Below are 17,160 nucleotides of genomic sequence, written 5' to 3' on the forward strand. Positions count from 1 at the left end.
GTTTACATAAAGAAATAATAAAAAAGTGGGAACCATATTCCAATATTTCAATGGTGACATTCGGATTCAGACGTTTGCAGTCAGCAGCTGAAGTAGCTAAGCGAGCAAGGTGTTCAAAATTATCTGATCGCAACTTCATCATTTAGGATATGACGAGTATAGGTAAACTGCGTCGTCGATATTAGTTAAGAAACAAAACCGCCAAAATGAGTTGAGTATACTGTTTTGTAAGAATTTTTCACTAGTTCAATAAACTTTTTTTAGTGCTGTTACGCGCTTGCAAACTTTCCCTGCATTTTTCCTATATTTAAATATTTCTTCTTATCTCGCATCGGGTAGCTTGCAAACCTTCAACCCTTGTGTTATGCTAATTTAGTTCCTTAACGAGTGTATTGTTGAATGTAAAATTTGGAATTAGCGTTTAAGTAAACTATGGTATTGAAATGTTGCAATATGGTTCCCACTTTTTTATTATTTCTTTGTGCAAACGATCTTGGAACGTTGAGGTTACCAAGACTATAGACAGAATGTAGTAAGATTTTATAGAATCTGCGAAAACTGTAATTCCCACTTTGGTCATCTACAAAGAAATAAGAGTAAAATTTGCACCAAGAACATCACCCTTTCCAGCCATGATATTTGCGGCAGCAATGCAGTCGACAGTAATGCCACGCTGCAATACTGTTGCAGTCAACTCCATTACTGCAGGAAACATCAATACTGCAGCAGTAATGCTGATGTAGTCTGAATCCGAACGATTCCTTAACCGTGTTTGATACAGGTGCAGCGTTTAGCAGTTCTTATTAAGCGCACCATCCATCAGTGCCACGTATTACTTATGCATTCGCCACCGGCCGGTAATCCAGCACGCCGGGAAGTAATGTTTTACTGTACTCTATTTAGATAATTAGTTATTCTGCGTGAGGTATTTTTGAAGCCTTGTGGTTGATGTTTGGATTGTTTGCTTAAATATTTCGGATAAATTTGTCTCATTTATGAACCTACTGTAATTTATGTTACCATACGTTCCGGTTAGCCACCAAGCTACATCATGACGATATTTTCGGCTACGTCGAGATTAAAGCATAGGAAGGAACATTCGAGATTTAATAAATCACTACCTGGATGACTCACGTGAGACCGGGCCGGGGCCGGGCCAAAGCTTCCGGCGCTTCGTTTTCTATGGAAAGCATCACTGATCAGCTGGCATAGAAAATGACGTGACGTATGCCTCAGCACGGGCTCGGGCCGGTCTAGCGTGAGTCATACTTATTTAGATTTCATTCAAGCTTTAATAGTCTGTCGTCATTGTTTATCATTGAATAATCATTGAATAATCAGTCTAAAAAGTTTGTATTAAATCAACGCCGTATTTGCACATACCAAGTAATAATTAGTCTGCTAGAGCTCCTAGAGTTCTAACGTATTTAGGATGCAGCAAAGTGCCCTTTTAAACTCTATTAAGCATCTAATGCAAAATATTGAAGCGCAGAAACAAATCTATTTATCGCCACTCTTACACGATGTCACGCTAAATAAACTCAACAGTATCTGTATAGAAAATAGAGTTTAATTTTATTAGTACTCGCGAAGCAGGCGTAATGCAAAACGGAAACTCCCCTGAGACAAACTCAATTAATTCCCTTTAAAACACAAGTCGCTTTCAATGAAAGCCTGAAAATTTAAACATTTTCTGATACAGCTCTAAACGCTTCGCATCCATCGCTTTCTTTCCTACCACCTTTTCGTTTTAAGTGTTAATAAAAGCAGCAATGTACATGATACGAGTCCTTGTTCAAACTGCGAGAGGGTTGTACAGTGCGCATGACAGTAAGTAACTTGTTGGCTCGGAAAGCGTTTCAAAGCGGCAGTGCGGCGTCCGACGTCCTCGGCGTATCCCGCTGGGGTTTACCGCTCCCGGACTAAGTTTCCGTTACGAAAAATCCGCGAAAAGCGTTCAAATTTCGAATTCGAAATGGATTAGGCGTGTTTTGTTTTTGAATTTTCTGTCATGTTGGAAGCGGGGTTTAACGAAACATGGATACAACGTGACTTTAAAGAAATTAAGGTTGATTTTGATGGAATGATTGAACTGTAAGTGTTTGTGATGGCGTTGAAGAGACTTGTTATCGCCTGGGCGGTCTGGCTGGCGTTGCCATTGGCAACGGGCCATCTCAACGTGCTCATAAGCCAGGCTGAAGTGATGAAATTGCTCGGTGAGTCTGATTAGAAACTGCACTTGTCTTAGTCTTGAGACTTGGCAAGTTGTCGGCGTTGTTCATCTTAACTATCTGATGGAATTATGTTTGTTGTTTATGTGACACTGCAGAGAGCACATACACTGTTGGAAAAATAGTTTTCAAGGAGTTGGTATTCTGATAAGAAAGTGATAAGCACGTGGAAAAAACAAGCAACAACGGTTGCACTCCGGGAGTGCCGATAGAAGTGAAAACTCACCTCACTATGTTACCGACGCCCGGTAACACGATACATACGTTTAGCGGAGGTATTCTATTTATTTAGTATATATTATTATCATTCTCAAATAAGATCACACTTTTTCATTGACATGCTTATTTATATACATAGGTACTGCCATGACAACGTCAAATTATTTGAACATAGGTAAAGAGTCTTGAAAAGGAGTCCCCAACATAAATGTCAAATAACATTGAGTTTTTCTTTATTGATTTAAATGCCATCTAAATTATGAGTGGCCATCTAAACCCTACGCCCCTTACGGTCACGTGATCGCCTTACGCCCCTTACGGTCACGTGATCGCCTTACGCTGTCTCGAGTTTATCATTTTTTCCCCACCTAAAAAAGTGCCCAGCGCCGCTAAAAAAACTTCACTTCAAAAACTGAAAAGCCGATTAATCTCCTAATTAAGACCCTGCGTACAAATTTTTGTACATATTCCAAAAAATATGTTGAACTTTCAATTGAGTAACTAAATGTTCCAAATTTAAAAACAAAACAAATGCTTCTGGGTCTCAGGAGACCTTAAGTTGTAGCGTACACCGGGTGGGGCGAGTAACACGAGCAAATATTTCAAACTTAAGTAAATAAATTGTCCTAAAACATACACTTTTTTCGATACCTTTTAAAAATCATGAAATCATCAAATTGCCTATTTTTCACACAAATTAAATATTATCTTCAATGTAGAATGTAGGTACGTCATCATCATTGTAATTGACCTTGCTCGTCACGCTTTAAATATAGCTAATACGTTGCGTCTTAGAATAAACTTATTTAAAGTGTACTAAAAATTAAAACAAGATTTATTTTTAAAAGTCACTGAACAAATGTTGGTCAGTTTGAGGAGTTTAATTTTTTGTTCCTGTTAAGGTGACAGTCCATTTCCAACCGCAGCTGCACTACTGTCCGTTTTACTATGGAAATTGACATTAACAGCGACGCGTTCAGTGCAGTAGTGCAGCTGCGGTCAGAAATGGAATGTTGCCCTTATAGGAGCACCCGTATGTTGCATATCATCAAAGAGAATAAATAGATAGTATAGAGGAGTGCTCTAATAGTAAATTTTGTAGTCACTGTAAATTTACTGCCATCTATCGACACACGATTAATACTCAAAATGAAAATTTATAAAACTATCAAAAAATATATATTATATTAATAAATGATTGAATGATGTATTCTCTGTAACGTAACTTTTATTTTGTCGTGTGCAATAAAGTACTTTATTATTGTTATTATTTTTATATCATTTCGACCCATGTTCTTTCACTGATACCTATGTGTTAAAATTGTTAAATATGAAACGGTGACGTCAACGCCATCTAACCGAGCATAGGCCAAAGGTGTGTGCGCCATCTATCCGAGAATGATTTTCTCTAGATTTCCGAGGCACGTTTTTTCCTTAGACTTTATTCATACACAGTAGAGACGACACGTACTAGATCCATTCTAGATACGTTATAGTTAAATTTGAACTATGTAGTTCTCTTTTACAGCTCAATTCGGGCAACCAATGTCACTTTTACGTTAAAATATCGTATGAACGAACGATTTCCATTAGATAATTAAATTAGATGCGTTTGATTGTCGTATCTTGGTGATGTCTAATAGATATCTTATTGATGTCTAGTTCAAAATCCGAATCGGGCCCATACTCGTATATGTCTTTGATATCATCAATGTTGCCTCTTTTCTGGAGACACCCTTTTATTTTACTTTAAATTACGACTCGTATCATTCGTACGAATTCTTGTACGTGTCGCTAAGCAAAGACGTTCCATATATGTATTTGCGACGTGACGACATTTCACACTCAGAATATTGATATTTCTCGTATTTAATACATATAGAGATAACCTGATTTGTATTACATCGAAAGGAAGATTACCATCTTTGTTTGTATGAAGAATCGATAAAAAGTAGATTGGATAAAAAATAAGGTACCTACCCAAATTACTAACTCCACGCAAACGAAGTCGCGGGAAAAACTAGTGTTCTATAATATTTATTTATTTAACATTAATATAATTATATGGATAAGGATTAATTATGAGCACGATACTAAACCACCAAATTGCTGATCGCTACACATTAATTATTAATTAACCAACCAGAACACCATGACACACAGACAAGACATCCTCTAGACTGAGCATAGTAACGCTACCCCCTTTGCCACTTATACGGTAGTTTTACTCCATCTTCGATTTTATTTTACGGAACGGGATATTCCGTAATTGGTCCGTGTCTTTGAACGGACCAATCACGGCACGGGATTCGCTCACCTCGTCCCCCCGCATCCCCCGTATATTTGGCAGCATCGGTTTCATGAAATAATTGCTCTAAACTCCGTCTAGAGGATTCCTAGTCTATGCCATGACACCGTTTGGTATAATCACATCAAAGCAACAAAGACAACATAGTACAGTTACCTGCAATAATATGTTACTCATCGAAGGCCGCAAAAATATGTGACACGCTCTTATGGCTCTACAAATATGATCGTGTCAGATATTTTAGCGGCCTTCGTTGTGCAACATATTATTGCAGGTGACTGCATTTATACATGTTATCAAAATATATCGAGTTCCTCTGCTAATGGAGCATGAATACGATACTATTGAAACTAGGAGACGCGTTGCTGAAAAGGCTTTTATTTGGTATAACCGATTTTTACGGGTAAATAACGAAACGATTCTCCTTTTTTATAAAAGACACACAAGAAATAGATATTTTTTTTATAAAAGACACACAAGAAATAGATACTTTTATAAAAGACACACAAGAAATAGATATTTAGTATAAAAGACACACAAGAAATAGATACTTTTATAAAAGACACAAGAAATAGATATTTTTTATAAAAGACACACAAGAAATAGATACTTTTATCAAAGACACACAAGAAATAGATATTATTAGAAGCGCTGGTGGCCTAGCGGTAAGAGCGTGCGACTTGCAATCCGGAGGTCGCGGGTTCGAACCCCGGCTCGTACCAATGAGTTTTTCGGAACTTATGTACGAAATATCATTTGATATTTACCAGTCGCTTTTCGGTGAAGGAAAACATCGTGAGGAAACCGGACTAATCGCAATACGGGCCTAGTTTACCCTCTGGGTTGGAAGGTCAGATGGCAGTCGCTTTCGTATAACTATGCCCACGCCAATTACTGGGATTAGTTGCCAAGCGGACCCCATCAGGCTCTCATGAGCCGTGGCAAAATGCCGGGACAACGCGAGGAGAGAACCTTTTATAAAAAAATAACCGATATCATCATCATCATACCACGTTGACAAAGTCACGGACAGGAGCTACTGTTATAAGAGGTTACATTTGGATTAAGACTGCACCGGAGTTACTGCTGCGTTGCTGTATAGAATTGCTGCATGCTGCAGGAAATGTAACCAAGGTTTCCATTAATTGAAAATTAAGGTTGGCAAATCTATCTACCGCAGGGAAGCCTAACTTCACCATTTGTGCCCAAATTCGCCCAAGTGAAATTATTAAAATAATAATTTTAAAAGTAAAATAAGAAATTAACGTCCCCAACTTCGCCTATTTTTTATTTATTGTGAAATTTTTAATCAAAATTATTCCAAATACTACCTAAATGTTGAAATATACACATAACAGCGGAATTATGTTTTAATGCTATCCTACTAGTGTTGTGAATAACGCTCATTTTGAGGCTTAAAGACTCGAACCCTTAAGACTCTCGAGGCTTAACGCCTCAAAGGCGGTAAAGACGATTTCTTACATACGCGTAAAATAAATGAATACAATTCTCAAATATAGTCGAGTCTTCAAGACTTACGAGTCTTGAGGGCTCGAGTCTTTAAGCCTAAAAATAAGCGTTATTCACAACACTGTATCCTACAAAATGCTTGTTGTTAATGATATAAATTTATAACCGAATTCCCAACCTCGGTTTAAGTGTATTTAGAAGATATTTACCGATAGGTGATAAGCATAAGGCATATACTTAATTTTTTTTCCACCTCTGTTCTTCTTTTTTTTTTTAAAGCTTGCCTAAACAAAATAAAGTATACCTACTTACCCACTACTTACCTGATGACAGATTCTCAAAAAATAATGCTCGAGGAAAATATCGACTACATAAACATTACATAAATAACAAAACCAATAAACAATGAAAATATCATCCAATCAATCTCTTATTTCCTCGTGGATCGGTAAATGACATGTCAGAAACTTGTTTCCAATTTCCTCCAAAACATTCCCATACCACATTGCTATTGACTTGCGTCACCTCCGTACAAAGTCTCTCACAACTGTTGATACGGTATACGTCACAAAGGCATTGACGACCCCTGCCTTCGAAGATCAAAAAAATGTAATTATCTACCCCTGATCTACCCTCAACCATTTATATTTGTTCTACAAATTCGACGTATGTGAGTGCGTGTCCATTCGTTGAGACGATACGGGAAAGTATAAGACTACGCATTTGTTTCACTTTATTTTATCTTTTGAGACAAGTTGGTTAGTAACAAGAAGAGAATTAGGGAGCCATAGAAAGCAATTACAATAAAACATTTATAAAATGACTACCAATAATGAACATTTTATGTCTATTTCAATTCAACGGGTTTCTCTCAGCAGGGTAAGGTAGTATATTTAAAAATGTCTTATTCCGGATTTAGCTAGAAAAACAAATTAAAGTAGGTATCTAATCTTAATAGAAAAAGCTAGAAAATAACTGCGTCATCGTTACAATTCACCTCAACCAAGTCTAGCCACTTCTTTATTCACTTCTAGCACTAACCATTCACTTTCCCAAATAACAATTCGCTTTCCAACACCCAACTTTCGCCATCTAACAATGGAAACAATTATAGTGCACCCGCCACTACTTTATTACTTTAGGGAGTACCTACTGCCAGATCTGAATGAAAATCTTATTAGAGATAGCCACTGTGCAATGCATACGGAATTGAGACATAAAACAAGCTGTCAGATAAGTGCAGCGGCTAAATAATGGCCAGTGCATGATGGAATGCAGGCTGCATATTGTTGGATATCTAGAAATGCGGGGACGTGAGCTTCATGCGGAATAAAGTAGTGTTTAGTGTAATCGGGCTTTAGTTTGGGAAACATAAACAACATCACTAGACTCATAAAGACCGGGATATGAACCGTGATTACCTTTAGTACCGTGATTGTTTTCGAGCTCCGGATATTTTAAAGGTAATCTCAGTTCACATCCCGGTCTAGGTAGATACCTAAGTTTATTGAAACTAACCGTGAATCATTCAAAACTGTTATTATAAACAACATCCTTTTATATGTAAGGACTTTTGGACAGAAAAAAATGTCTGTAGAAACCAGAGATGATCATTTTCGTACTCTCTGAGAAAGGTTTTACTTTGTCAAATTAAAATGGGACCGATTTGAACGACATTTATTTTTGAGTTATTTCATATAATTAAAAACATTAGGTACTTGGCTTTTAGAACATCCTCCGCATAATTAATTATTTAGAAAAACTTCGGTACTTACATATTAAGTCTATTAAATAAGAGTAGGTCAGAGTATAGGTAACTAATGAAACAATATGACTACCTGTACTTAAGGATTACTTTAGAAAATTCGACGTGTATTTTGAACGTAGAAAATACTTCCACTTATATTTACTACTAAAACGTAATGACTATATCTAAATAGGTATCTTACGTGTTTGTTTTTTGCATAGTTACTGCGGCTTATTTAATAATGATCACTTTAATTCACATTATAAAACCCGTCTCAATAAGTCTGTAATAATGCTTTTATACAACACTTATATAACTATTATTGAAAAGAAACAAATTACTCCAATAAACTGTATTTCTTTTATAGCACGACAGTTCAACGTACACTCGATTAGACAAGTACATAAATCATTTTAACGACAAATGACAGTCGTATCGTATGTGTCAAAAATAATAGACTGGAGCGACATCTGTCGTGCGGGGAATTAATGACAGTTCAAACATCAATTTGGGAGTCTTATCGTATGGTTGCAGCGGTGGGGTGTCAGTGTATGGTCGACGTCAAAGATGTGTTCACAAATTTAAACCGTACTCCTTTGTGTTAGAGCGATAAATATGAACATATCTGTAAAGGCGTTCGTATGGGGTTATTTAGCGATTTTTGTAGTGAAGATTAGGGTAATGGTAGAATAAATGGGGTGATTGGGAAAGCTGAAGAATGGCAAAGTTGTGTCTTCATTTTAAATGTGTGGGGTGCCGTGATTACACTCGTGGTATCGTATAATCAGATCTCAATTTTTCTGGTTGGCAAACAAAGTGATGACTAAGTGCAGTTGTATTTATTTTTATTAATACTGATGTCCCCTGAGAACTACCAGAACGTCGGTTTTTTTTACTACACCAACACCATAGTCCTTAAACATAATTATTACTGCAGCGGTATTGCAGCCCGACAAATGTCAAAAATCCGGGGATAGCAACCAGGGATGTTGCGGATGCAGATTTTTTGACATCCGCGGATGCGGATGCGGATATTTAAAGGCTCACATCCGCGGATGTCAAGATTAGGTACTCGGAAAACGTCAAATATTACATTTTTAGTATTTGTTTATTTAAAAAAAACGAAACGTTTAGTATTTGAGCAAGAATACATGTTCGTTACTTAATAAACAGTAACTTGGCCGACTTTTCTGGTAATGTAATGTTCGTTATAGGTAATGACGAAATTACCGAGCACTTACGCCGCCGCTAAGATGTTCCTGTACCGACTTGTTCGACATCCGCATCCGCATAAGCTCCGCATCGATATTATGCGGATGCAGATGCGGATGTTGAAAATAATGCGGAAGTTCCGCGGTGGCGGATGCGGATGCGGATGTTCGCAACATCCCTGATAGCAACATTGATTTTGGCATTCACGGCAGCAATGTCGCAATTCGAACGGTACCTACCTTTATTATTACACGAGTTTTCCACGGCACATAAGCCAAAGAGACCGTGTGAGTAGGGAGTTAAGACTTTGTGTTTCTACACACTTGCCTACTCTTTAAGCACAGAAGAGAAAGGCCGTACGTGACGGAATTTCGTGAGTAAAATAGGCTGTTTAGTGTTAGCATTGTTGCTAAAGGGATAATATCAATAAAACTTACTTGAAGTCGGTTTACGGCGTAGTTTATGGCAGGCTTAGTGCGATTTGTAAGGTGAAGGTGCTAAAAGGGCGTAGTTGTAATAAATATGTATAGGTAGTTACAATTGGGGAAATTGGGAAATAAGGGTCCCATAGTTCCTATTAAGACGTAGTGAGCCGCAAAATTGCATGCCAACTTTATGAAATAATTCTATTTAAGTATATACCTATATGATTATGGGGTATGATTTTGCAGCTGCTTATGAGACGACCCTACCATCCTTGTTCCTTTGGCGAAATATCACACAGGGGCTACCGCGAAAACCGAATTTCGCAAATTGCGGGCATTTTTCTCTGTCGCTCTAATTACGCCTTCATTGGAGTAAAAGAGAAAGATCCCCGCAAATTGTGAAATTCTGTCTTCGCGGTAGCCCCTCAGGTCTCATGCTCGTACAAAATATATGAAACATGACATATGACTTCGCGTTTAGCCGCGACCACGACCTGTGTCGAAACGTCGGTAAATAAAGGTAAGACCCGTCTATAAGGGCTGATTTAGACGGCGCGCGAACTCGCATGCGATTTTAGTTACATTGCGGACTGTTGGTTACGTCCAATTCAACCGACCGATCAAAACCCGCAATGTAATGAAACTCGCACGCGAGTTCTCGCATCATCTAAATGGGCCGTGTGAGTTAATACGTGATTCTAGCTTTCTACGAACTCTAACGAAGACTGCCTTGCACCATTTAAAACAAACAAGCACAATAGAAGTTCTCAGGCACGTGTTCTAACGAAGACGCATGCCGTCCATTTGTGCCCGTCGCTATGTGGGTCACTGAGCTGTTGTATATGGTAATGAGAGGGATGACGACTCCATTCGCTATTTAGGTCTTGGGCTTTATGTAGGTACTATAAAACGAGGTTGTAAACTACAAGTATGATATAAAATACGAAAACAATGTATGTACATGAAGGGATGAAGAAATCTATTACAGGAAAAAAATAGAACAAATTAATGAAGTGTAAGTAATAGGATAATATTTGGTCCTTTAGTACCTACCTAAGATGTAGTGACGTAGCGTTGTCATCTAAGTTATAAAAAAAACTATATTTTGATATCAGGAACGTTCATGTTTTTTATCCTAAATTAAGGTCAATGTGGAGAAGACCGTCTATCAGGTTAGATCGTCTACAGTAGGTAGAGCAGAAGGAGCGTAGTCCTTCCTTTCTGACTGTTTGAGCGAAATACTTATTCAGATACGAGTGTTTTTGCCATAGGAGGGTCTTCCCAACCAAAAAAATTATATGCTGGCCATTCCTATACGAAAACCAACAGGCGACATTAAATTTCAATAAAAATAGCAAGTTACAAAATATACTAGTTACAAATGAAGCCGGTATAACATGTCAAAATAAATAACTTAAACGACACTCGAGACCAGTTTGTCAAAAATAACCTTTAACATAAACGCCATAAGAGCGCTGAGCGCCATTAATCTGACAAACTTTTACAAATTGGCGTTTAAAAAGCATCAGTCAGTGTTACCATGATGAACAACTCGCCAGACCGTCACGTCACGTGAGTTGCGATAAGTATTACAATCGCTTTTTAAACTTAAAAGAGTCCGGCACTCGAACTAACCAGTCATCCAATTTAACGAATGCTCTCAGAGTCTTATTATGTAAACTGAATAAGCTTACGAACACCAGAAAGGTCCTAAATGAAAAACTAAGCCTGATTGTCCAACCATTCACTCCGTCTCGCGTTGCATTATAATTATCTAAATAATATGCTTGTGACTTTTCAGTTACACGGGTCAGGTAGGTAGGTACACGTTTATCTAACTGCTCGACTCGTCCAGCTACACAAATAACTCTGATGTCCAACCATTCACTCCATCTCGCGTTGCATTATAATTATCTACATAATAATGCTCGTGTTATACTTTTCAGTTACACGGGTCAGGTACACGTTTGTCTGACTACTCGACTCGTCCAGCTATACGAATAACCCTGATGTCCAACCATTCCATCTCGCGTTGCATTATAATTGGCTAGATCTGCTCCTGTCATTTTTCACGTGACACTGTCGAGAACCCGTGGCAATATATCACTTATGATGGATGGTTCTGATATTTAAGAACTTATAAATTCCTGGATATTTATAGGGGCTTTAGGTGTGAAATCAGGGGACATGGCGGTGAACGCGTTTAGGTAAAGGTAACGGAGTGAATAAATATACAAAAATGGGACTCTCGAGAAAATGATTCAATAAAAATATTGTTACAAAAGTTTTTTTTTTTCTTTTTCATATTGCTGCCAATAAACTACAGTAAGTTCAATCGTCATCACATAGGCATATCATAGCGGCAAATGTTATCAAAAATATCTGCATTTTGTCTTGATAATAGAGGTTTTCTTCAGATAATATACGCTGAAGCCGTTTTGCTATATCTGATGGCGACTGTATTTAGGTATAGAACAAAATACAGTCTACTTATTGTGAAACAGGTACAGTCAGCATCAAACACCAATTGACAAGGTGACCAAATAGGTTGGTATGTATATCGTCACACTACATAATTAGTAATAGGTATCTTTGTTGCTATAGTTAGCAACATCTATTTGGCGTAAGTACTTAATTAATTATTTACCTATTTCTTTTAACGAAAAGTTCGTACAAAGTTACAAATACTTATACAAAATATGTAACTTCGCTTTTTGCGATAGAGCCACGAGTAGTAACTATTATGATCTAAAAACACATCTATTTATGATAATGGTTATCATTTCGCCGCCCACTTTCACATGAATTTCCCAATTCATTTGATTCCCAAACCATTGCATCGGGATCTGATAATAGTTCGCGGTCGCTATAAACTAAATTATAAATTGTACTCGTAAAATACATTATTTTAACAGTTATTATCTCTGGGTTTAACGATCCAATTTCCTATTTTCCCTATTAGCACATATATTGGGAAATATAAATATATTTATCGCTGCGAAATAAAATAGGAACGTGCAGTAAAGCTAATATGGTCGGCTCTTTATCATTTGTCACCATGCCTGTCACGTTTTAACAGATATGTTAGTACAAAAGTGACGCATGACATGACAGGTGATAAAAATACGACCATGATACCGTTGCAGATTATGATACCAATTATATATTAATGATATCAATTACTATTCAAATTTTAGCAAAGTTTTTTAAAAGCAACAATTATTTAAAACATCGATAGAACGCAATAAAATATACCCCTCAAATATAACATGTGTTACAACTTACAATCAGATAAGCTATTATTCACAAGTTAATTTTACTTATACACAATGCAATGAACATCCTCTCTTGCATAAAATCAAATATGCCATATTTTCCGTAAACACACAGTACTAAATAAACGTATTTTATGACCCTTTAAATTTATGACATGTGCGTTGCGTTTACGCCATAAAACATTGATAACCAAACGTGCAATCAAACAGCTCCCGGTGGACTACCAATACTGGTGGAATGGATGCTGCTGGAACATGTTTGGTGAAAGGAAATTAGCCATACTGATCATTACTCATCAGAAGGAGCTATTGCATTGTGGGTCGGCATTTCATTAACAGCATTAATACATAATTAATGTGAAAACCCGCTAATTCATCCATAATTAACTACTTATTACATTGAAATAAAGGGGTTTTAATTTCTTTATTTGAAAGATCTTTCTTAGAAGTTAGGTTATTTGGGAGGAGTAATACGAAGTCACAACATTTTAAGCATATAATTATAACTTTAATTGAGAATTACTGAACTAGATACCATTACTCACTCTGCACTTTCGAGGGTATTTTATTAAAACTGAAAACAAAAGAGTTAATAACAAAGTTAGAATAAAATGTAGGTAACCTATAACTAAAACTGATACCTAACAAAATAAAATCATGGGTGACTAAGCCCAAAATAATTATGTAATGATACTTATAGGCTAGAATGGCTTAGATCACCCAGGTCCCACCCCCGCGGAAGAAATTATTTAACCGGTTATTTTATTTACATTCTACATCGCTAAATTAAACACTTTGTCTTTTAATTCTAAGCTTATGTTGTAAGTACAGTCACCTGCAATCATATATATGTTACAGTACAGCAAAGGCCGCAAAAATATCTGACACAATCTTATCTGTAGAGCCATAAGAGCGTGTCACATATTTTTGCGGCCTTCTAAGAGTAACATATTATTGCAGGTGACTGTACGATCTTTACACATTACAACATTTCCACTGTTTCTACCAATTTCACGAAATCAAGTAAACCTCAGCGTAAATAAATCTAAACTACCAATTACTAAGCCTACAATTCGCGTGTGTTTGCTAGGGTTGTCTCTATAAATAGACCGGACAAAGGACACCGTGGGAACCATCTGGTGCAACACGACCGTTTGTCAACCCTTCAGCAATTACAAGATAGAATTAAATATAGACTGGAATAGAAAGCTTAAGATTTGGTGTAACAGTGAATAATACAATGGATGGAGTGTAACGGATTATTATTTAGTTTGATACTAAAAAACTTCATATCGCGATTATGGGATAGGGCCTATGTACCTATAGAAATCCCCGCTATTTTTATTCAGACCTTACAATGGAAATTTAGTACTTAATTGAAAAAGTTACTTACTTTTAAACTAGAACAGAACTTAGTGTAGGTTTGGGAATGAAGTGTGTAGCTGTAGTGGCACCGTTTGTAGTATTTATAGTAAATATATAGATTAAAATCTTGAAAAGGTTTGATAGGCTACACCTATATAAATAATGTTTTAATACTTTAAAAAAACTTCTTGTCAATTGATTAAAAGTATTGTATAGTGTATGTATATTAAGCATTCATTTGTCAAAATACAATAAAAATGTGCATGTACAATTTAAACATTGATACAATTTATTTATTCAAGTTATACATTATTATTTGTAATACCTTGTATGTATTAGGTGGGCGAATTTAATTTAATTTTGACACTTCTATCTCCGTAATAGGCCTATTGAAATGAATCGTATAAAATCTTTATTTAAAGTAACTAGTGACCCATAGACATACTTACTTTCAAACTAGCATACATGTTATAACAAATACGGGTAAGCCTTAAAATTCAACACATAAGCATGTTATATCAGCATAGCTCGTATATTTTTAAGGCGTATGATACGGGCTAACCCTTGTATTTTTCTTCCCTTTTGTGAAGACTCGCCTCATAATTTGCCGCCGTAATGACCGGTATTTATAGCCGTTGATAGCTTCGACAGCTCCCGTCAGACTGTCAATAATTATCGTGTTCTATATCAGTATTGTTTGACGTTAGTTGACCAGCGCGATATTTCCATTGAATTATTAAAGAAGGCGGAGTTTACAAGCAGCAAATAACAGCAAGAGTTTCTTTGCGTTTAATTTTCTTCGGCTGAATGTCTAATATAAGTTGTAGCAGGTCAATACGGTTATTTTGCGAAATAATGGCTGAGAAAATAATTTGTTTTCGACTCTCGGAAAATGCTCTATGCAAATGAAGATAGCCGCTTACTCAGTTCGAGCGCCATAATATATCTTGTGCAATGTCAATGGGTCATTTTCAACCCTTAGTTAATAATTTAATTACCTACTATTTAATTCATTCCAACAAGATGAACTCACGCGGTCTAGTCAGAAGGGAAAAACACGCAGGGCTCCTTGAGGGAAGCTTTTGTATCTATCAGCTGACATCATGATAGTTATGACCATACATCGGGGTTTACGGTGCGGGAATGATTTCGTGTATTTATAACTTTGTTTATTGTAAAACAATTACCAAACTATGAATTAAACATAGGTAGTAAGGTCCAAATGTGGTTAGAAATGTTGAATTAGTATCGTTTTTTACAGTTTTTACCTGTTATTTGGCTAGTGTAAAACATTCCCGCACCGAAAACCCCGATGTATGGTTATGACTTACGAAACTTAAATGCACTTACAGTCAATATATTTAACAATAGCGTTGTACCTTATAATGTTTATTTCCATTAACTTACACAATAAATCAATCGTTAAACGTTATACAAACAACAATAGCTTAGCTTGCACGTGTTACCCGGTGTTCAGTTTATTTTGCCACAAGTACATTCCATGCTGTGATGTTATTCCCATAACTGGCGCAAGTACGCATTTGCCTCAAAACCAGCATAAGTGTGAACTCCGGTTATAAAAAAATTTTTTAAAATAGAGACCAAGTTATAATAGTTACAGAAAATTGCAAGATAAAAGATAAACTTGACGCGTGACGGAGTTATAGCTTGTTTACCTTTCCTATTACACTGGCGGGTAAGTTATTGGGTTTAAGATTATGAATTTACTGTAATTTGTTAAAGTGGTTTTTAAAAGTTTAGGTGCGTGGTGCTATTTTTGGATAGTCATGTTAGAGTGAAAGTACGTGAAACTATAAAGATAAAATAACTACAAAACTTCTAAACTAAAGTACTTTTATAATTCAGCACTTACGCCGTACTTCGTTAACTTCTTTAAGAAATCTCACTACAAAAAGGTTAATGTTTATATTTACTTTTAGTCAAGTGTATTAGTTTGTGTTTGTTGCTAAGTCAGTTTGTTTTCCAGTTAAACGGAACCAGGAATGAAGCGGATTCCGTTCGCATTGAACTAACAAACAAACAAAGTTTCTAACTTTTTCCAAGTCCCTGTTACTTTCCAAATATCATACAGTGTCTGTGAAGAGTGTTATTGAAAAAGCAACTGTACTGCAACTAAATACAGCGCACTTTTAAATACAAAATAATGTATATGATATAAGTTAAGTTAAAGGACGCATCTAGTCAAGCGATGCACAATCAAAGAGAAAATGTTTTTCTTTTGCTGCAGAAGATAGTTTCGTTTTTATTTTTTTATTTTGTTTTGAGTTTAGCACGGAAAGCATTGTTTTAATTAAGTATTTAGGAAACTATTTGTAACCATTATAAAAATAGAAACTACAATATTAGGTAAAATTTGGTACCTACCTAATGGATATTCAAGCTATAGAACGATATTAAATAGTGTCAATTTTCAAAACTTCTTACGTGTTGATTTGTTTTGGTCAAACTTTTAAAATTAGAGTATACATATAGCTCAATACTCGTAGCAAAGTTATGTACCAGCTAACTATAATAATGTGTCATTTTATTAACTTACAAATTACTTACCTTATTATTGATAATAACCGATAGAAAAATAGCCACATTCATCATAAGCAATTTAGCACCATAAGTCGTAATATTATAAAACCATTATATATACCTAAGTACTTGAAAAGTCGACTTTTTCCGATAAAATATTAATCGTACGAGTATGAAGCCAATCGACATTCACAGTAAAAAAACGAACCATTTATACAATAATCAACGTCATATATTATACAATTTTTTACCTTTTGTCATTGAAATAAAGCGTATAAATGGACATGTATTAGTTATTCCATAACTTGAAGAATTACGAAGGTACAAATTACTTTAATAGACGATTCAAAACTACCACATGACGTGT

General features: G+C 36.0%; 1 protein-coding gene across 1 annotated transcript in view; it reads left to right on the forward strand.

The window, feature by feature from the left end:
- The first annotated feature begins 1,783 nt into the window (after window positions 1-1,783).
- Window positions 1,784-17,160, forward strand: part of LOC134647324 (tyrosine-protein kinase Dnt) — a 62,348-nt gene continuing 46,971 nt past the window's right edge. The window contains exon 1 of the mRNA XM_063501629.1: window positions 1,784-2,216. Within this exon, the coding sequence (XP_063357699.1) occupies window positions 2,108-2,216 (109 nt within the window). The 5' untranslated portion in view covers window positions 1,784-2,107. The remainder of the gene's footprint in view (window positions 2,217-17,160) is intronic.

This window comes from Cydia amplana, chromosome 4, assembly GCF_948474715.1.
Source record: "Cydia amplana chromosome 4, ilCydAmpl1.1, whole genome shotgun sequence".
NCBI lineage: Eukaryota > Metazoa > Arthropoda > Insecta > Lepidoptera > Tortricidae > Cydia > Cydia amplana.